This window comes from Meles meles, chromosome 16 (assembly GCF_922984935.1).
Source record: "Meles meles chromosome 16, mMelMel3.1 paternal haplotype, whole genome shotgun sequence".
In the NCBI taxonomy this organism is placed as follows: domain Eukaryota; kingdom Metazoa; phylum Chordata; class Mammalia; order Carnivora; family Mustelidae; genus Meles; species Meles meles.
This window is the reverse complement of record NC_060081.1, coordinates 67,486,209-67,507,125: the sequence shown is the minus strand read 5'-3', so window position 1 is coordinate 67,507,125 and position 20,917 is coordinate 67,486,209. Positions and strand designations below refer to the sequence as shown.

Here is a 20,917-nt window from a genome sequence, read left to right as displayed (position 1 = left end):
TAGTCATGATGCATGTCCCTCTGTAAACTTCAGTTGCCCCTCTACACAGGAAGACATTAGTCTGGGTGACCCCAAGTTCCCTCCAAATGGAATCTTGTCTGATTTTAATGGAAGGCAGATTTTGACAGCTCTGGAGAGAAGAGGGGGAGGTAAAGGGCCCTCAATCAGGGTTTATGCTTCCTCCGCCTGTTTTTGGAGACAGCCAGAGGCAACATCAGGCCTAAGGAGGTCTGAATGCTTGCGTGTCATCTCAGCCTTGATCTTCTGATGACTTTTAAGGCATGGGCGAGGGAGACGTGAGGCTGAAGTCACTTGGAATAGTAGGCCAGGGAGAGGTTGACCACGGAGGAAGAAGAGGCAGCAGCTTCCAGGGTATTCATCTCGGCGGAATAAGGTCAGTGCTAGTGGATAGGGGGAGCAGTGAGTCCCAGGGGCCATGATTCTTCTCCGAGCCTGGTTTAAAATAACAGACTGACCCAAAGCTCTTGTGTCCAGGGAACTTCACAGTCTGTGATATGGATCTGTAGTGGGCCTTTCACAGAGACAGGAATTCGCTCTGGTCAGTGATGTGGTGAGGGGTTTCTAGAGCCTGGGGACCTGGGGTAAGTCATAGGACCTCTCTCAGCTTTGGGCTCCTCATCTGGAGAACAGCGGTAAAGACCCATCTTCGATAAAATGTCAAAGTGGAGAATAGTTGTATTCCTTCCTTCCTCTACCTCCCACCAGCACATTCTTGGAATCTCTAGTGGTAAAGAGTATAGGATCTGTTTTCACACAGATCCGGGTTTAAAACCTAGCTCTGTCTTGTGTGGTGTAAACTTGGATAGGTAGCTGAACTGCTCTGAGCCTGGTTCTTTTTGTAAAATTAAGATACCCAACACTTGACTCTCAGAGCTTTGGTTAAATTATATCTATCTATCTAGTGCCTAGCACAGGGTAAGTTCTAAGAATGATGGTATCTACTCTAATTTTAAATATATCATTATGATTATTTTATTATCTCGTTCCTTATGAATGCTTGTTTTGGGGAGAAGGTACATTAAACACATTTATATTCAGGTATAAACACCTGAGTGAAACTTACTTGTTTTCTTTATTGGAAGATTGGCATTTTTCTTGGGGGCACGTCCTAAAAATAAAGCCAGTTTAGGAGTGCCTGGGTGGATCAGTGGTTTAAGCCTCTGCCTTTATTTATTTAGCTCAGGTGATGATCTGAGGGTCCTAGGGTGGAGCCCTGCATTGGGCTCTCTGCTCAGCAGGGAGCCTGACACCCCCCCACCTAGTCCTGATTAAACACTATTCATGGGGATTAGACATATTGGGCACTGTCCTTGGTGCTGAAGGTAAGTAAGGGAGGAATGAGCTTACACTGTAGACATAGGTCCCACTAGTTTGACTAAGGACTGTGTTTCAAGGTGCAGTGGAGTAGATAACTTCAGGAGAGGTGAAGATGAAGTGCCCCTGGGACTCTGGGAGTCTAATCAGGGAAGTCTTTGTGGAAGAGATGCCATTTAAGTTCTGTGGTAGAGCTTAGTAAGTTTAGTTTAGTGGTTCATTAAAAACATAGTTATTGGAGTTTGAAAGACCTGGGTTTGAATTCCACCACTGTCATTAGTAGGCATGTGTCCCTGGGAGTGTTCCTTAACCTTCTGAATTCTTATTTTCTCCTCCTATAAAATGGGGCAGTAACTGTTTTGCTCACAGTTTATTGTGACAATTAAATGATATGGTGCCTCTTAAAATACTGGGCACAACATCTGACACGGTGGTGATAGTAATAGTAACAGCCATCTTTATCAAGTGCTTGTGGTATGACACCTTCCACGTAGGACATCCTGAAGATTAAATGTTAGTGTTATTATATTACTTTATTGTTATAGTTAATCTTCATAACAGCCCTGAGTTTGCTGAGTGCTGAATAAATTGTGTTATTTAAAACTTAGCTCTGGAGGATGGCTAGAATTTTGATAGAGAAGGTGAGGAAGGGAGGAAAGTAAAGGAGAGAAAACCAAGGTGAGGAGTTGCTGACAATGTATCTGGGGTGTGAAGAATGGGGGAGACCAGTAGCAGATGGGCTGGGAATCAGATGATGGCGTCTTGAGTGCCTGGATGCAGAGGTTGAACCTAATTTGACATGCAACGGGGAGCCATTCCAAGGTTTTAAATAAGATCATGGCATGATTGAAGTGACTTATAAATTTATATTTCACCTTCACTTATATATAGAATTAATACATTTAACTATAAAAAATTCAAAGGTCATAGAAACATACAAAAGAGAAATAAAACTTCCCAATGTGCTGGTTGCAGTATAACTTGGTACAACTACTTTGGCAAGTTATTTGGCAGCTGAACAAATGCTTGCCTTATAACTCAGAAGTTCTGTTTCTAGGTATATTTCTGAGACATAACGTGTGAATCTTCCCTCAAGGCCAAGCACCAAAGTAATCATAGCAACATTGTTCCTAATAACCCCATACTGAAAAAAAAAAGCCCTAAATTATACAATGGATAAATAGATTATAGTATATTCATACAGTGGAATCTGTATAGCAGTGATAAGTTTCTACAACTACTCACAACGTGACTGGATCTTGTACATTCACCATGACACTGAGCAGAAGAAGCCAGCTTCCCCCTCCTCAAAAGACCATTCTCTGCCTTATAAAGTTCAGAAACAGGCAAAACTATTATCTGGTGTTAGAGATCAGGATAGTGGCTTCCCTTGTAGAGTGAGAGAGACCAGAAGATGGGGCACAGAGGGCTTCGGGAGTCTTGGCAATGCTCTGTTTCTTCATCTGGGTGCTGGTGATATAGGTATGTCTGCTTTGTGAAAATTCGCCAAGCTGTATGCTTTGAGTTTGTGCACTTTTTTTTTAAGATTTTATTTATTTATTTGACAGACAGAGATCACAAGTAGTCAGAGAGGCAGGGAAGCAGGCTCCCTGCTGAGCAGAGAGCCCGATGTGGGGCTCAATCCCAGGACCCTGGGATCATGACCTGAGCTGAAGGCAGAGGCTTTAACCCACTGAGCCACCCAGGCGCCCCTTGTGCACTTCTGTATAGATCTTGTAATACTTAGATTTGAAAGTTAGAGAAACACATCTGTCATACCCCTCTTCTGACAGTGTTTCTCCCTACAGTTATTCCCCATTAACAGTTTGGTTCATATCCTCCCAGATTTCCTCCCAAATATATATAAGCTATCTATAGCTTTACAAAAATGGTATTATGATTTACATAGTGTCCTGCAGTGTACTTTGTTAACAATATGTTGAGGCAGTCTTTCTGTGTCACTGTGTGTATAAAATCTAGATGATTCTTTTTTTTAAAAAAAGATTTTATTTTTAAGTCATCTCTATACCCAATGTGGGGCTCGAACTCACAACTCCAAGATCAAGAGCCACATGCTGTCCTGACTGAGCCAGCCAAGCACCCCTAGATGATTTGTTTTAACTGTTACACAGTATTTTATTGTGGGGATGGGTCATTTAGTAAACTAGTCCCCTACCGATGGACAGTTAATTCCAGCATTTCACTGGTGTAAATGATACATGGGGAACCTCTTCATGCATATCTTTGTGTACTTTTGTGACTATTTATGTAGAATAAATGAGTGGGAGTAGAATATCTTTGTCTGAAGTGATAATTTAAGATGGTTAATCTCTTAATGACTTGTTGGGTGGGTGGGTTGGAAGCAGGGAGACCAGTTAGGAGGCTGCTGGCATAGTTTAGACTTGAGGTAATCAGGGTGGTTGGCTGTGAAAATGGACAAGGAAGGAGAGAGATAAGCGCTCTTATGTGCAAAGACCTTATAAGACCTGCCATTTGACAAGAGAGGGGGAAAAGTCAGGTCCTGAGGGGATTCTGAGTCTGGGTGGCTGAGTTGGTTGGGGGAAGTAGGACCAGAGGTGGGTTTAGTTTTGGCCAGGTTGCCTCCTGGGATTCTGCTCGTCACCCGGGCAGTGGTGCTCAGAATGCCGTCGGAAGTATTGCTCTGGCCAGAGTTAAGGGGTTCAGGTTGAGGGTGGAATTCATTTGCATAGGATAGTCCTGAGGTTGTGGGAGGGGAATGACATCATCAGGGGGCAAGGTCTAGAGAGAGAGAGAACCCAAGGACTGCATGATGAGGGCCTCATGTATAGGGATGGAGACAGTGGTCAGAGGGACCGGAGGAGATTCATAAAATTTACTATCAGGGAAGCCAAAGGAGAAATCTGAGGTGACTGTTACTCAAAGGCTGCAGTAATCAGTAGCATGCGTTAGTCCCCCTCCCACGGGCCCCCCAATGGGTGCTGTCACTCCATTTTGTACTTGGTCTTCAAAGCACTTACAGCACTTGTGATTAGTTGTGCGATCATCTGTTCAGGGTCCACCTCCCCCTCTGAACTATGAGCCCCGTGGAGGCATGGACGTGGACCATGCCACTCATACTGTCCTGTCTCCAGCATGAGACACGGTGTTCAGCACACAGTGGTGTTGGTACCCCAAGTTGTCGCTGTTCACACTCTGCACCACCACCCCACCCCCACGGTGCAAATTGGGAGAAGAGGGATACTTAGGACCCTGTGGGAGAAAATTTCAAGCTGCTCAGTTCAAGTTTTGGGTACAGCAAGTTGTGAGTGGGTGGCCAAAAGTGGGTCATCCAAACTCCCATTTATTTGTACATTACAGTAGCCAGCTACAGTTGGTGCCCAAAGCTTATAGGACTCAAACTCCAAACCTTTCCAGTGAGGCACTGTGATAACCGGGAACAACGTAGCTTCTCCTTTGCTCCCCTCGCCCATCCCTTTGGAGAGCAGGCCCTTGCCCATGCCTCCTCTCATTATGTACCAACTCTTTTTATCACCACATTCATGAGGGGAATGGTGTTCCCATTGTGATGCTGGAACCCACCGGTGCAAAGATTTTTGAACTTCGACTTCCTTAGGGTGCCAGTCAAGGCAGGTGTCTTAAGTCAGGTTTCCCCAAAAAGTACCCTGAGATGAGATTTGTTGATGGAATTGCCCCCACAGGAGACAATTTGTACCCCTGGTGTGGGGGAGTAACGTTCGTCCCTGGACATATGTCTGCACTGTGTGTGTGAGTTGGGGGACATCTCTCTGTGCTTGTGAGTCTGTGCTGCTGAGTGAGCACGTGCGTGGTTCTGGATCTTACTTTGTCTTAGCACCTGTAGGAAGCAGGAAGCACGCGGGGTGTGGGGTCAGGCAGATCCCACAGAGGGCAGCTTCAGCCCCCGCCCCCACATTGGGTTCCTCTGGAGCCTATGTAATGCCTCAGAGTTGTTCTGACTTGAGGCATAGGACCTGAATTGAGGGTTCATTCTCCTGTTCCATTTAGGCTTTGACTAGGGGGATCACATGTTATAAACCTCCAGGCACTTCTGCTTCTGTCTGTCTGGGGGCAGTGTGGGCTGAGTAGCCCCAAGGAAGACCGAGAAACAAATGAAAATTTGGCAGGTAGATGGCTTTCAGGAGCCAGTTAGGGGAGGGGGTCACAGGAGTGGGGAAAAGGGAGATCTGTGAGGTCTGGGTGGAGCGTCAGCACTGTCTGCTACAACGGGTCAAGCCCGGGTCTTTTCCTGAGACCTGATGGACCCAAAGCAGAGGCTGAAGCACCTCTCTGTCTTCCATCCACGTGCACTTTATCAGTGGAAACCAGCCCTTGGAAGCACATTTCACATCTTCGTGAAGGCTTCCCACCGGATCAGAAGGCACTCAGTAGATGGGCGCTGCGAGAACTGGAAGCACCCCAGTTCAGGAGCTGGAGGCTTAGACGAGGCCCTGTCCTTGGTCCCAAGCAGCCGCTGGAGACTGGCTCAGGAAGCTGTGTGAATGGAATGGAAGCCACACTGCCCAAAATGGCAACATGTGGTTGTCTGTGCTCAGAAGGAGTTTGCTGTTTGAAGGGGGTGGTGGAAGAAGCGGAGCCTTGAGCAGACTTAAAGGAGGAGTGGAAAGAACCAGAAGAGGGAGAGGTGGCAGATCCAAGGCCCAGAGAGGACAAATGGGAGGATGAGTTCCTGGTGCATGTGGGAGGAGGTGGGATGAGGAGAGCAGGTGGTGGATCAGCCTTGGCCAGGAGAAGGGTTACCCCCTCCTCTGAGAGAGCAGGGGAGGGTCGAGGTGTATGTCGAAAGGTCTGAGGATGGTGCGGGTTGGAAGTGAGAAGGAGCAAGTCACAGAGACACATCTTTTCAGCCAAGTGGGGGGAAGGTCATTGGATGGGGTGACGGGGTGACGGGCTGGGGAGTGAAAGCATGGGCACAGTCACTTTGGGGACCTTGACTGAGTCATCAAGAGATGGCCAGTGGAGGATGAGATGGCTGAGGGTAGATGGCAGAACTTGGTGTGGTTGGGCACCAGACTGGGGACTCCCACGGTGGGGAAGGTGGCAAATTGAGGGCAATGGAAGATGGTTGGTGTGAGCACATTTGGGGAGTGTTGAGAGGTCTTACTTCGCAGTCACCGTGGCTACTTCTGTTTCGCGCCCACTACGTGCCGGGCTCTGTGGCAGATGTCCAACAGCTCCATGGGGTCGGTGCTGCCTGACTTGCCCAACGTCTGGTCACCTGTAGTTGCAGAGCTGGGACTCTGTGCCTGCCCCGACTGATTGCAACACCAGCCTCACCTGAGGCCCATGTAGGGTACTTGGCTGTGAAATGCTTTGGTCCTGAAGAATGCCACACAGATGTGAAGCACGCCTTTCCAGAGCGCCTCTTTAGCCTCCATGGGGACTGAGTTGCGTCATGCTTTGGTTATCCCTCTTCCAGGAGAAATGTTTCAGACCCTAGTGGGCGGGGACAAACCAGTGTGAGTCTCCAGAACGGGGCTCTGTAGGGAAGTAGAAAGCCCAGGCGGGTGTCTGCAGCCTGTCTGCAGGGTGCTGGGTTGTGGGTTTGTACCCCCGATGTGGGGGAGTGAGGTTCGTCCCTGGACATATGTCTGCACTGTGTGTGTGTGAGTTGGGGGACATCTCTCTGTGCTTGTGAGTCTGTGCTGCCGAGTGAGCATGTGTGTGGTTCTGGATCTTACTCTGTCTTAGCACCTGCTACACACGGAGGAGCATAGAAGTGGTTGAGTGGATTGCGGATACAGCTTAGGGAAAGAACAAATGGTAGGACGAAGGGAAGCACAGAGACGGGGACACACGTGTTCCCCCACGTGTCCAGAAACACCCAGGTGACACACACACAGAAATGCACAGTGTCAGTTTCTCTGTGTGCTTTCTTGAGTGGGTTGGCATATACTTCTTATGGCTGTGCATCTGTGTGTATGACTGGCACGTACCCAGTTAGCCTTAGAAGCACAGCATGATGGAGACTCACGGAAACGCGCAAATACCAATGCTCAGGCATACATTAGTGTGCTCTGTGCCTTTGCATGTGTATTCCTGCACGTGTGTGTGTTACCGTGTATTTTTCTGAGTGTGTGGACATCTGTGTGCCTGAATAATGCAGATACATGTGGGAGACAAACGTGGGCACGCACACTGAGAAACACAGTGTATGTGTGAGTGTGAGTGTGTGTGTGTGTGTGTGTGTGTGTGTCAAAGTCAGGGAGGGAAGGAGGAGAAGGCCAGTGGGAGGTGTCCTGCTCTTGCTCTGCCTCCTGGCATGCAGCCCCAGGTCCCTTGCCACTTGCTGAGCAGGCTGGTGGGATTTGGGTGCACTGCTTCTCTCCAGCGGGTTGACCAGTCAACACTGAGGAAGCCCCTGAGGTTTATGAGCTCGTCCCAGCCTTTGTCAAGACCTGGGGAAGCTCTCCCTAAAGACCTAGCCCCACCTCTAGTGCACCCGCAGTCCCGCCAGGTGCCAGGGATGTAAAACCCACCCTGATAAACTGGGCTGTGGAGCAGGGAGACCCTCCTGGCTCAATTCCTGGTGCCATCACCGCCCCCCCCCCTTTCTGGCTGTATGGGTGTGGACAAGTGGCTTAGCCTGTGTGTCTTGTGTCCTTGATGCTTAAGTAGGAGAACAGACTCATCTCTCTCATGCGAGGGTTGAGGAGTGAGACCAGGGCAGGCCTCCATTCATCCAGCAGTTATTAACTGAGCATGTGCTGTGGCTGGATCCTCTCCTTAGCCCTGGGGCTTCAACAGTCAACAAAGCGGAGTACCATGTCCTGAGTTCACCTGCGCTGGGGAGGAAGCTGGTCAGTAACCCAGTAATGCACAGACATGTCTGGGGTGGTATTGGGAAGAAAGCCAGAGCAGGGCAACAGGACAGGGGAGTGGGTGGCAGGGTCTAGAGAATGGCAAGGAAGGTCATCTAAGATGGCGTTTGATGACAGAAAGGAAGCTAGCAGAAGAGAGGGTGTTTGAGGGGAGGGAATAGCAAGGGCAGAAGGCCATTCGTTATAAGCCTGCTGTTTTCCCATTGTACAGTTGAGGAAATAGAGGCAGAGAGAGGCCGAGTGATTTGCCCCAAGTCTCACAGCCAGTGAGAAAGAGATCCACACTTGAACCTGGGCAGGCTGGTTTCAGAGCCAGTGGTCTAAATCAGTGGTCCTCCGTCCGGGTGACTTGCTCCCCACCCCACCACGCCCAGGGGATATTTGGCAGTGTCTGGAGGCATTCTGGATGGCCGCCCTGGACTGGAGGGTGCTACCCTGGTAGGTAGAGGCCGGGGATATCGATCGACCTTCCAGAATGCACAGGACGTCCCCGACAACTAAGCTGGATCCCATCTAAACTGCCAGTTGTGCTGAGGTGGGGAAAACCTGGTCCAAACCCAGGCAAAGCGCGCAACGGAGTGTGACACAGAGTAGGTGCTCAATAAAGAGTAACTGGAGAGGAGGAGGAGACATGACCTGCAGAGAGTCGCAGGGGAGAGGTGAATCCAAGGGGGGAAACGTACTTGTAAATGAGTCCGTCCGTTACCGGGACTCATGCGAGTCTTCTTGTGGGGTGGATGTGAAGGGCAGGGCTGCCAGGGAGGGGCCGCGGGTGAGGCTGGTGGTAGGAGGAGGGACTGGGGGTGGGGGCCGACCCTGGGTAGAGTCCAGACGCTAACCAGATGACTTGTCTCTCTGTCCCTTCCCGTACCTTGTCTCTCTCCCCATTGCTCTTGGCCTCTCCGCCTAGAAGGGGACAGCCGGAGGCTGAAGGGAGCCATCCAGAGGAGCACAGAGACTGGCCTGGCGGTGGAGATGCCCAGCCGGACGCTGCGCCAGGCCAGCCACGAGTCCATTGAGGACAGCATGAATAGCTACGGCTCCGAGGGCAAGTGAGTGTGGGGCCCGGCCTGCTGTCAGCCCTGCTGGCTCTCGCGGGCCCTTGGCAGGGGGGTGAAGGGTGGGGGGTGGGGGTGGGAGGGACCGAGCCACACCCTCCGGAGCCCTGGCTCAGCCTCAGGCCTGCAGAAGGGAGGCGATGAAGCACACAAGCTCTAAGGGGGCAGCAGAGCACACTGACCGTGCGGCCCTGGGCGAGTCCTTCTCTGCGCCTCAGTTTGCCCATCTGTCAAACCGGCTGATGCTGGTGGCCTCAGAGGGGGTGTTGTGAGGACTCAGTGGGTTCGTACTTACAGAGAGCAGAGGACAGTGTTGGCATGTGAGTGCTGAATGTCAGTGTTGAGAAATAAAGGGGGGGTCGAGAGGGGTTTTATCGTGATGTTACTCTTTCCTCTTTACACTTCGTTTCTTAAATCGTGCTTGGTTGTTAAAGATACAGATTCCTGCTTGCTAAGGACTTTCACACATGGCAGACCACGAAATACTAGATAGGACTGTGTCCTCGCCCGTGTTCCCTCTCCCCTGACTGTACGTAGCCCCCTGGGTACTTGTTCCCGATCCAGACTGCAAACCCTCTGCCCTGAGTCCGAGCCTCTGGGAGTGGAGCTCGGAACTCCGTCTCTTAAGGGCTGCCTGAGGGAACATGTTCTAGACTGAGGGTTCTTATCTTTGCAGCAATTATGGGCTCTTTGAGAGTTTTGGGCAAGTTTCGGGCCTTCGTTCGCCTAAGAAATATGTGCACCTACACCGTAACACACACACAGGGAGTCGCACTCATTCGCACACACACATGCAGCGACACGCATTCTCTCACACACACACTCACACTCATTCTTGCACACACACAGCCGTACGAGCATACTCTTTTCATAATTCCAGCGGGTTCCCACATTCCCCTAGAGCCCATCCATGGATTCTTAGCAAAGAAACTTGGCTCGCAAGTGACTTTCTCATTGTACAGATGACCAGGGCACTCAGAGAGGCTGGGGAGCTTGTCCCAGATCAGAGAGCATGTTAACAGGTCTGGAACTCGAGTCCCGTGGCTCCCGGTGGGGGGGCTCATTCCGTGGCAGCACGTTGCTCCCTTGTCTTAGCTGTCCTCAGCCAGTGTCGTGGGGGTTCTCGTCGCCCTCATGAGGACGCTGGGGTTTGGGGAAGGTCCAGTACAGTGGACACCAGGCATGTGGCTATTGAAATGTAAATTAATTTAAATGGAATGAAATGAAATATTGTGTTTCTCCACTGTGCTGGCCATGTTCCGAGCGCTCAGCAGCGCGTGCCCCGTGGCTGCTGTTTGGGACAGCGCGGGTATAGAGCATGTCTGCCCTCGCAGACGGTGCCGTTGGACAGCACTGGCTAAGGGGCCTCTCCAGGCGCAGACACCAGGGCGGGCCCAGGGCTGGGGCTTGGCCGCCACCTTCTGCTCTTCTCCTGATCCTGACGCTACCTCCCAGCTGGGGGTTCCTGCTGGCTGGAAGCCTTCCCGCCCCCAGCCCCTCCTAAACTGGGCATCTCCGGCCTCTGTGAATGGCCTTGCCTTGGCAGATGCTGCTTTTCCACCCACCTCCCAGGGAGGCTTTCCGGAGGGCGAGAAGAGGAGGAGGACAGGCGGAAGGGAGAGGAAGAGGAGGAGGAGGAAGGGAACAAATGTTTTCTTTAACCTGAGAAACTTGGCAAGGCAGCAACACTTGGAGGAAGGTATCGTAGGCCTCGGGGTAGCAGTGGGTCTCTGCCGAGTTCCAGAGGGTCAGGAGGTTTGGGTCCTAGTCCTGGGTCTGCCAGTGACCCCCAGGTGGCCTTGGGCACATCTCTTGGCCTCTTAAGTGTCAGGAGGCTGGGAAACATCTGGTCTGTTGGTCTCATAGGCAGCTTGGGGGGAGGGTGGTGTGGTGTGGGGAGTAAGATCAGGAGGTGAAACCCAGAGCCCCATTTTACGGATGGCTCCGAGAAGCCCCGTGACTTGTCCAAGAACAGCAGCACAGGAGGGTGTCGTGAAGGAGAAATGAGCCGATGTCTGCACAGGACAGGTGCTTGGGAGGTGGCTCTGTGTCATTTGTTACAATGTGTTTTAAGGGACCAGAAAGTCCGAGTTAGAGTCCAAACCTGGACCCTAGAGTCAGACAGGCCTGGTTAGTGCCTTATTTCTGCTTCCTAGTAGCTGTGTGACTTTGGGGAAGTTACTTCCCCTCTGTGAGCCCAGTTCCTTCATCTGTGGAAAGGGGACAGTAATAGCATGCAGAGACTACTCTCAGCGTTGTCGTGTGGCTTCCATGAATTAACACAGGTATGGCCGCTTAGGACGGAGGCTGGCAGTAGCCCGCACTATTAGTCTGTCGTTGTTGGCTGGGATTCTTGTTGTTCCTCGTTGGTTTGCCCCTGTTAGTTGGGTGTTTTGCTCCTTGTGTCCAGCTGTATCTTGCTGGATACAGGGGCTGCCCCAGATGCAGCTGTGTCTGTAAAGTACTTAGCACAGAGCAAGCACGGCCTTGATGTTGGCTGTAACATTTAGGATGGTCAGAAGGTTTGGGTGGCTATCTGGAGCCCAGCTGAGGAAGGATCGGGTGGGTTGGAGGGTACCAGCTCCAGCAGAGGGGAGATTCTTGCCCTTTGGAAAGGGTCTGAGCCTTGATGGAGCCCAGCCAGGCTCCACCACTCCACCTAACACCAGGGCAAGGAAGGGGCATAGAAAGGACGGGGGGACGTGGAGCTGTGGCCGGCCTCCTCCTTGTTCTGGAGGTATTTTGGGTACTGGTGGGACCCAGATGCCAGGCTCTGAAATAGGAGGGGGTGTGACTGTCCTCCCCTTGGGCTCCTGCCAGCCCAGCTGAGGCTTACGCCGAGCCAGCGGGCTGGAGCAGCCCCCATGAGCCCACAGCCCCTGGCACTGCTGGACCTGTCTGCCTATGCCCTGGCTCACTGGCGTGTGTATTCCTGCAAGTGGGCGCAGGGGTTTTTCTTCCAGCAAATGCGACTGAGTGCCTATGGTGTGCTAGACAGTTGGGCTGGACACCTGGGAGGCCCTGCCTGGCACTGACCGAGAACTCGCAGTGAGTTGAGAGCTGTCAAGGACAGGCGTAGAGAACCTTGGAAACCCTGCATCCTCTCCAGGTTTCTGGGCTAGGGATGGGGTGCGTATGGGCGGGGCCACTCTGTCACTGAAGCTCCTTGGGCTCCAGGCTGCGTGGTGGTAGCTGGTGGTGACGTCAGCCTTTGCTGTTCCCAGTGCGGCCCCCAGTCCGGCATCAGCGGCATCCCCTGGGAGCTGGTTAGAAATGCAGGTCTCTGGCTCCACCCCGGACCTCCTGAGTTGGAAGCTGAAGCTTTACAAGCTCTCCCGGGGGCTTGTGTGCACGTGGAGGCTGAGAGGCCGTGGCAGTGGGAGTCATGTTCTAGAGCTGTCCCTTACCGGGCACTTGCTCTGGGCAGACACTGTGCAAAGTGCTTTTATATATGTTGGCCTGTTTAATCCTCACAACAGCCTGATAACGCCAAGACTGCGAATGTCCCCATTTTACGGATGAGGACACAGAAGCCAAAAGAGGTTAATTAACATGCCCAAGGTCACTCATCCAGTAAGTGGCTTCAAATGCGAGGCTCCAAACCTGGGCCTTGGAATCTGCCCTTAATCTTTACACTTCACTCTTTTCCTTCATTTAATGGTTGCATTCATCAAGATTTCGCGAGGCGGACACTTCAGGGTGGTGTGGTGGCTCAGGGAGTCCCTTCATCTTTTCCCTCCAGAGATCTCAGCAGGTCGGACTGATCCTGGTCTGTGTCCTGGGGCTGGGGAGGGGCTTTCGTTCCCAGAGCCCCTTTCTGCCCGGTGGAAAAATTGGAGTTCTCTATGTTAAGGACAGAAGGAGCAGCTCTGGGTTCGGGAGAGCCGAGCTCCCCACCCCCCTCCAGCACTGCCGTCTCTCCCAGATCAAGGGCGGGGGTTCAAGCCCCCGGGAAAGGACCACGAGAACAGCGCCTTCCCACACACCCCCTGAATCCTGAGCTGCTCCCTCGGTGACTGCTACAGTTTGGGTTCCCCAGAACCAAACCCGAGAAGTGGATTTGAGTGCGAGTCATTCACTTGGAGATGATTCCAGAAAACCATGGTGGAGGAGCATGTGAGAGGCGCCGAGCAGAGCAGGCATCCAGAAGCATGGGCTTTAAGAAGCGAGCTGCCACTGCCGGCTAGAGCTTGATCCTTATAGGGACTCTGGGAGCCAGGTGGACCGTGCACCTGAGAGCTGTCCCCCAGCTGTAGGGGGACTAATTCGTAGCCGAATTAGTCACAGTTGACCCTCCTTCCTTACAGATTGGTGGCTGCGTTCTGGGGACTCTGCTACCCTCCCTGCAGCACAGTGCTTGCTAGAGGCAGGAGGGGTGCAGGGACTGACTGGCAGTGAGAGTCCGAGAGAGAAAGAGTCCATGAGCAGGGATGAGGGGAGGGTCAGGAGGGAGGATGGTGGGGAAGGAGCAAACAGCGCGACTGGCTCCTCCTGGTTGCCCAAACCAGAAACCTGGGGTTCTCCCTGGTGGCTTCCCCTCTCACTTTCCATTTCCATATCCAGCCCCCCGTTGGGCTCTTCCAGTTTATTCCTAACTATCTTTGACTCATCCATTTCTCTCCCTCCCACCCCCCAGTGAGGCCACTCATCATTCTTGCCTGGATGCTCGCAAGTCTCCCTTTCAGTCGAGACTCCGCAGTGTGTCACCCAGCGCTTACTTCTGCTGATCCCTGCCAGCCTCCCCCAGGCCCCGACCGTGTGCCCCCTGCTCCAGCGCCCTGAACGTCTTGCACTTCCCTCCGTCTCCCTTGCCGGTCTTCGCTTCGGCCTTCGCTTCCTCTACCTGGCACTGCCTTTCCCACCTCTCCTCCCTCTCCACCCTCTGACTCATTCCTCCTCCAGATCTCAGCTCAGAACTGGCACATAGGCTTCATCTCCGGCACCAGCTCCAGCTAATTGATAGTGGCTGCCTGGAATGCTGTGCAGAGAAGGATTCCGGAGCCTTGTCCAGCCTTGGCAGGAGTGTGGAGGTTGATTAGTAATGTCTGCCCTGGGAGTGGGCAGAGGAGGGTGAACGGCAAGGTCAACCATTCCTCTGGCTGCATCAGCAGCTTCCACGGTCTGTTCTGCCCCCCATGGCACCCTCCACTTGGTCATTAATGGTCACGGGTGTATCTAGTTCAGTGCTGCCCAGCCTAGGACCTGGCCTACAGGTGATATTTTGCAAATTTTGATGGGTAATGGGTAGGGGCTATGAGCAGAAGCACCCCCACATTCCACTCCTTCCCACCCCTCCTTAACCCCCATCACACGGAATCACAGCCTCAGCATCTTCTCTGGGTCCCAGAAGTCTTGAAGCCAGCTCCCAAAGTCTCTCGTCCTCCTTCCCTCTGTCCCTTGTCCTGAGGTGTCTGGGTCACTGACATCTGGGTCACTTTGCCCACAGCCCTGGAAAGCAGGGTATAGGAACTGGTGCGTGGCCACCTCACCTGGGCTTGGGGTCATGTTTTTGCCAAGTCTATGTTTCCCTAGTCACCAAAGGCCCCAGAGGTCCAGTGGGTACCTGGGACCCCCTTTCCCTTGCCCACCTCCACTCTGTAATGGTTCGTGCCTGAAGGATGGACCGGGACTAGCTGGAGCTGTGGGCTAGGAGACACGGGGGTTTGTTTTGTTCCGTTTTGTAAACACTAGTATTTACGGCGCATTTGGCTGTGCCAGATTGAGTTCTCAGAAGTTCATCTTGCTTAGTCCTTACAACGGCACTGAAGGGTACCCTGTCGTTTATTCCTGCCTCACCAAAACGGAAACCTGGATTCAGAGAGGTGAAGAATGTATCTCTACAGCTACAAGCTGGGGATCAGGGTGGCGTGGAGGGGGGGGCGGGCTCCCAATCCAGGCCTGCCTGACCCACCTGGAGCCCAGACTGCAGACCCCGGGGCTCGGCTCTGGGCAAGGGGACGCTCTCCCTGGGGCATGTAGATACAGCAGAGCAGAGTGGTTAAGCAGTTGCACTCTGGAGCCAGACTGCCAGTTTCTAGCAGAGTGATCTTGGGGTTATGTAACATTTCTATGCCTTGGTTTCCCATTCTGTTATTTATTGGATAAATTAAAAAGTCAAATCCCTGGCATCAGGCCCACGAGCCACACTCAATGTGCTTGGGGTCAGGTGTGGAAACATCTGGGTGCTTGAGAAGCTGGAGTTGGGATTGTGGATTCTGTGTCTCCTGGCACACAGCCAATTCTGCGACACCGCTTGTTTTGAAAATGTGCATTTGTTCCAACACACTTGAAGTATTAGGGAATAATTTGAGCACAATACAGATTTCGCTTTTGCTCAGGTGTGTTTCATTCTGAGAAACACGAGGGGAACGCTGAAAATAGCACCCACGTGGGAGCACCCCATACAGCCCTCGAGCTGCTCCCTGCTCCCACGGCTCCTGCCCCCTGCCCTCTGTCCCGTGCACACTGGGCCTTACAGCTCTCTTCCCCATCTCAGACAGCCCTCCTCCGCCACTTCACAGCGGCTCGTGGGCTGCGATCCTTCCGACACTCATTTCCACAAGCAAACTTTTAGGTCATTGCCTCGGTAAAGCACCATATTTATTGTAGTCTGTATGCATTTCTTGACCATTTAATGTGTTTAAAGACTGTTTTTACTATGTTCCTCTTGTGTGTGTGTGTGTGTGTGTGTGTGTGTGTGTGTGTGTACATGATACTGACATAGTGTTTGGCTGTTGTGCCCCTAACCCTGTTTTCCCCCAAAAGCTCCGTGATTTCTTCTGGGAGGATTTTTGCCCTGCAGAGTGATTTTTAGGAATGTCTAGTTTGCATGATAGCAAATGAGTGTAGTGGAGGCTCCGCGGGTCTGTGGGAGGGCGGACGGATGGGAGGAAACATGGGGGCAGACAGTGAATGGGAGAACAGCAAACCCGTAAACCACTAAAACCTTTCAGAGCCACATAACCTGTAATCACCACGAGGGCTGTGCAGCCTTTTAATTTCGGGTGCAGTTGACATCGGTGATCCATCCGGAAAAGAGAAGAGTCAACCCCCAAGTAACCCAGTTAGTTCTTTAACTGTCAAGAGCACAGAAAATCCAAACAGAGCTCCGGCCAAACGGAGCTCAGGGGTTAATAATAAAAGACAAATGGATTTCAGTTCTGCAAACAAAACTAACAAGATTTGAAATGCAGGATATCTTGTTTCACCATTAACACAAAATAAAAGGCCAGCGGCCCATGGGTTGTAATCCTGTTTCAGGCCTGTGCCTCTACCCATGCGGCTGGTGTGTGTCCTGGGGGGGACCCAGCTGCTGCGGCCCTCCTCCATTTTCCCCTATCCATCCTCCCCTCACCCCCCCCCCCCCAGCACACACACCTCCTCAGAGCCTGGCCTTGGTCTTAGGCATCCAGATGCTGCAATTCCAAACAGGTCTGGAGTCAGAGGTGCCATGAAAGTACCATGGAGAGGTCCTCCCAGGGCCGAGAGCAGAGGCTGCATTCATTCACCCCGCATTCATCGTGTGCTGGGGCCCGTGCCGAGTGCCTTGCCTGCGCCTTCTCGCTCACTCTCCCCACAACCCAGTAAAGTGATCCCAGTTTATCCCCATTGCATCCATGAGGAAACAGCAGCTCAGAGTGGTTACAAAACTTACCCCAGGTTGCACAGCACTGGAATCCAAGGTCTGTTTCAGGCCAGACTCCAGTCTCAGTCACTGTATTTTCCCAGTTTGGGACCAGCTGAAGGGTTTGTCAGGGAACATTTTTTTTTTTAAGATTTTATTTATTTATTTGACAGAGATCACAAGTAGGCAGAGTTGCAGGCAGAGAGAGGGTAGGGGAAGCAGGCTCCCTGCTGAGCAGAGAGCCTCATGTGGGGCTCGATCCCAGGACCCTGGGATCATGACCTGAGCCGAAGGCAGAGGCTTTAACCCACTGAGCCACCCAGGTGCCCCTGGCAGAGAACATTTATTGAGGTCCTACTACATACAAGACGTGGTTCAAGAGCTGGCATGTGTATGGTATTTAATTCAGCAGACTCTCTCCCACCCCTTTGCGAATGGACCGTATGAGCAGAGATTTTTGAAACTTTTAAAGCTGATCTAGCACAGGCACCCACGGGTAGCATCACTGCACACTGTCCAGGAAGGAGGTGGGAGTGGTCTTGTGTGCACATGAGACAATTTAAGCACAGAGATGCCAGCAGCTTGCCAGAGATCACAGAGCAAGCAGGCAACCGGTGACGAGAACCAGCTTGGACTTTGTGTCCTCTGCCTATTGTCTTACTCCAGGGAAGACCCCGAGGTGGAGTGAGATCTCTGATACAGTCGACTCTCTGGCCAGCAGGAACCTGCCACTATCCCTTCTTCCTTCCTCCAACCCCACGGAGGATGTGATAACCCGTTCAGGGCTTCTGGGGCGTCTGCCTGGTTCCTTGGCAGCCGGCGAGGCACCCTGGGATGGGAAATCAGGCAGCCGCCCAGATATTATAAACAATTACCGCTAATTACCAGGCCTGCCAGTTCCCCATTGTCTGCTCACAATCCCACCAGGAACCGAGGAGCAGACAATGGTGATGTTGGAGGGAACTTTCAATTTCAGGCCGCAGAAGCCTCGCTCTGCCTGGGAGGCTGGGCCTTTCAGTGACTTGGAGCTCAAGAGGCACCACTATTTCTTGGGCTTCTGGAGCCCAGACTCTCCTTACAAAGGGAGCCTGGACCCCACAGATGGCCAGGAGCACGGGGTGAGAGGGAGACAGGGCCGAGGAGGAAGGCCCATGTCACCAGTCATGAGAGTCTAGGTCTTAGCTTTGATGTTAATTAAGGATCTTTGCAAGAATAATAGATACACATTTCTGTCCCTCGATATTTAAGTTGTTTCCCCCATACTCTCTCTGTGAGACTGTTGCATAATTGCTGAGATAATAGATTCAGAAGCCGGACTGCTTGGATTCAGTACTCCTCTGCCTGTCTTCGTTTGGCCCTCTCTCAGATGTGCCAGGAACATGTGCTTCTCTTGGGCTTGGAGGGACACACACAGCCTCAGAGTCACAGGTTCACCTAACAAGACACCAGGCAGCCATTTCTGCAAAGCATCATGCCCTTTTCTTAGCTCCACCCAATAGGAAGGATGGGCACAAGTCCCCTCTGCTTTCAGATGCCTCAGGCCTGTGTGGGGGTTCCCAGTGGGTCTCAGCACCACCAGCCCGGTCCAGGGACCCAGGCGCTCCCTGAAGACCCTCCAGCATCCCCACTCTCCCCTCCTCCCTGACTTCCGCTGCTCCCTGGGCCTGGGGAGTTGCTGTGTATCTGGGACAGAACAGCCTGGTTTTTGCATGTATCCCTCTAAGTCTGTTTCTTCTTGGATTTGCAGCTCAAAGGCCAAGAATCTGACGGGCTTGTTCATTGCCTTCTACTGGTTCATCACTCATCTGAGGCTATTGCCTGAATGGAAGAGGGCGGCAGGGATGGTAGATCACAAACAGGAAAGATAGTCAGGCTACGGTGTCGAATTATCATTCCGCCATCAAGCCTGCCAATAACTTGTGTAGAGAGAGAAGTTCCTGGCACGCCACTCAGGTGCCGCCCATGGGTGAGAGAGGAGCATGAGCAGTGAGGCCTGGGGGGCTCGTTCAGGGCTCCTGGGGAGGGCCACGCACAGGGCTCGGTCCTCATGACTTTCAGTCTCTGGGATTCTCTTTTCTTGTTTCCCAGAGAGTTTTTGTGTGAGCTTGGGTCAGGTGTCTAAGCCGTGGATCCGTCCGCTCTGCCCAGGGGAGAGGGGCCCTGCCTGTATTTAAGTAAAGCCAGTTACCATAACTGGCCTTTCTAGTCGATGACTGAATGACAACGTTCATTTCTGGTTCATGTCAATTTCAGTGCAGGTGTTTCTGGTCGTTGGGCCCAGGCTCCCTTTTTCTTGTGGCCTCACGGTCATTAGGGTCCCTGATGGGGGAGGAGAGAAGGTATATGAGGTTCCAAATTGTGGTCAAATACACCGGATACCAACCTTGTAACAGTTTTTCTCATTGAAGTAGAGATGACACACGTTACGTTGGTTTCAGGCCTACAGCATAGCGGTGGGACAGCTCTGCCTGGGACTCATGGTTCCATGGCTGGAAACCTGAGCCACCCCCTCCCCTTCACCCATCGTTATAATACTTTTTTTTTTTTTTAAGAGAGGAGGGGTTTTGGGGAGAGGCAGAGGGAGAGGATCTTAAGCAGCCTCCTCGTCCAGCACCGGGCTCAATCTCACGACCCTGAGACCATGACCTGAGCCAAAATCGGGAGTCAGATGCTTCACTGGCTAAGCCACCCAGGCGCCCCTGTCATCATGATTTTTAAGTGTGTTGGTTCGGTGGCATTAAGCAGTCACATTGTGTGATCATCGCCATCATCTACCTCCCAGAACTCTTCATCTTGTTAAAGTGAACTCTGTCGCCAGAAAACCTGAACTCTTTATTCTTCCCTCTCCCCCACCCCCAAGCCCCAGGCAACTGTCCTTCAGTCTCTGAATTTGACTGCTCGAATATCTCCTATCGGTGGAAACATCTAGTGTTTACCCTTTTGTGACTAACTTACTGTGTTTGGCATGACATCTTCAGGACTCATCATTACAATCTTTACACATTTGTAAAATGTGTCACAATGCCTTTCCTTGTTCAGGCCGAATCAGAGTGCATCGTATGTATAGACCCTTCGTCCTCTGATGGACACTTGGGTTGTCTCCACCTTCTGGCTAGTGCAGATGACGCTTCCATGAACAAGGGTGTACAAATGTGTCTCAGACACCCTGCCTTCAGTTTCCTTGGCATACGCCCAGAAGTGGAATTGCTGGATCATATGGTAATTCTATTTTTAATTTTTTGAGGAACTGCCATCCTGTTTTACAGAGCGGTTGTACCATTTTACATTCCCACCAACAGTGCAAAGGATTCTAATTTCCCCACATCCTTGCCAACACTTGTTATTTTGTTTTCTTAATTTTATTTTGTTTTCGATAGTAGCCATTTCAATGGGTGTGAGATGGCGTCCTAGTGAGCCCTGGCAGGTTTGGTTTGGTTTGGTTTTGTCTCTTCTTCTATAATGCCAGTGCCCGACTTCAGCTCTGACTGCTGAGGCGTTCATTTCAAAGAGGCAAACAAATTTGTCAGCCACACAAAGAGCCGGGCCACCTCCTCCACGGTTGAGGCTCTTTTGTTTTAGAGATCTTGACTGATTTCGATAACTGGCCATTTGGGCCACTTGTCTTTTCTCTTCCCGTGCTTTAAATTCCTGCTCTTATGTTTTAAATTCACCACTGAAGAGTGAGCCCCGAACCCCTAGGCACCCACCCTGGACCCCCACAAAAGCAGAACCCCGGTCCGTGCGCTCTCTCGTGCCCCCTTTTCCCCTTCCCACGACCACTCTGTGTAGCCCCAGGTGTGCCGTGCGGTTTCCCAGGTCTTGTAGGTAATAAGCCTTTATTTATAATAAGTTCCCTGATGATTGTTGCTTACAACAACAAAGTTCCCTGGTGCTTGATGCATCTTGCCATCTTAGTAAGAACCCCAAGGGTGGGTCCAGTCCTCACACTGGTTTGGAGAGGGGGGAGGTCTGTGGCAGGCACGCGAGGGCTCAGGTGAGAGCTCCAGACATTTCTAGCCTAGGGCGTTACTGTCGATAGGCTGAGACTGGCACAACGGATG

At 51.9% G+C, this 20,917-nt stretch overlaps 1 protein-coding gene across 2 annotated transcripts in view; it reads left to right on the top strand.

Moving 5' to 3' along the window:
• Positions 1-20,917, top strand: part of RIMS4 (regulating synaptic membrane exocytosis 4) — a 61,154-nt gene that overhangs the window by 29,930 nt on the left and 10,307 nt on the right. Inside the window, exon 2 of one of the 2 annotated variants that reach the window (XM_045981776.1) lies at positions 9,085-9,226. In XM_045981776.1, the coding sequence (XP_045837732.1) occupies positions 9,085-9,226 (142 nt within the window). The remainder of the gene's footprint in view (positions 1-9,084; positions 9,227-20,917) is intronic. The other variant, XM_045981777.1, reaches the window with a different exon arrangement.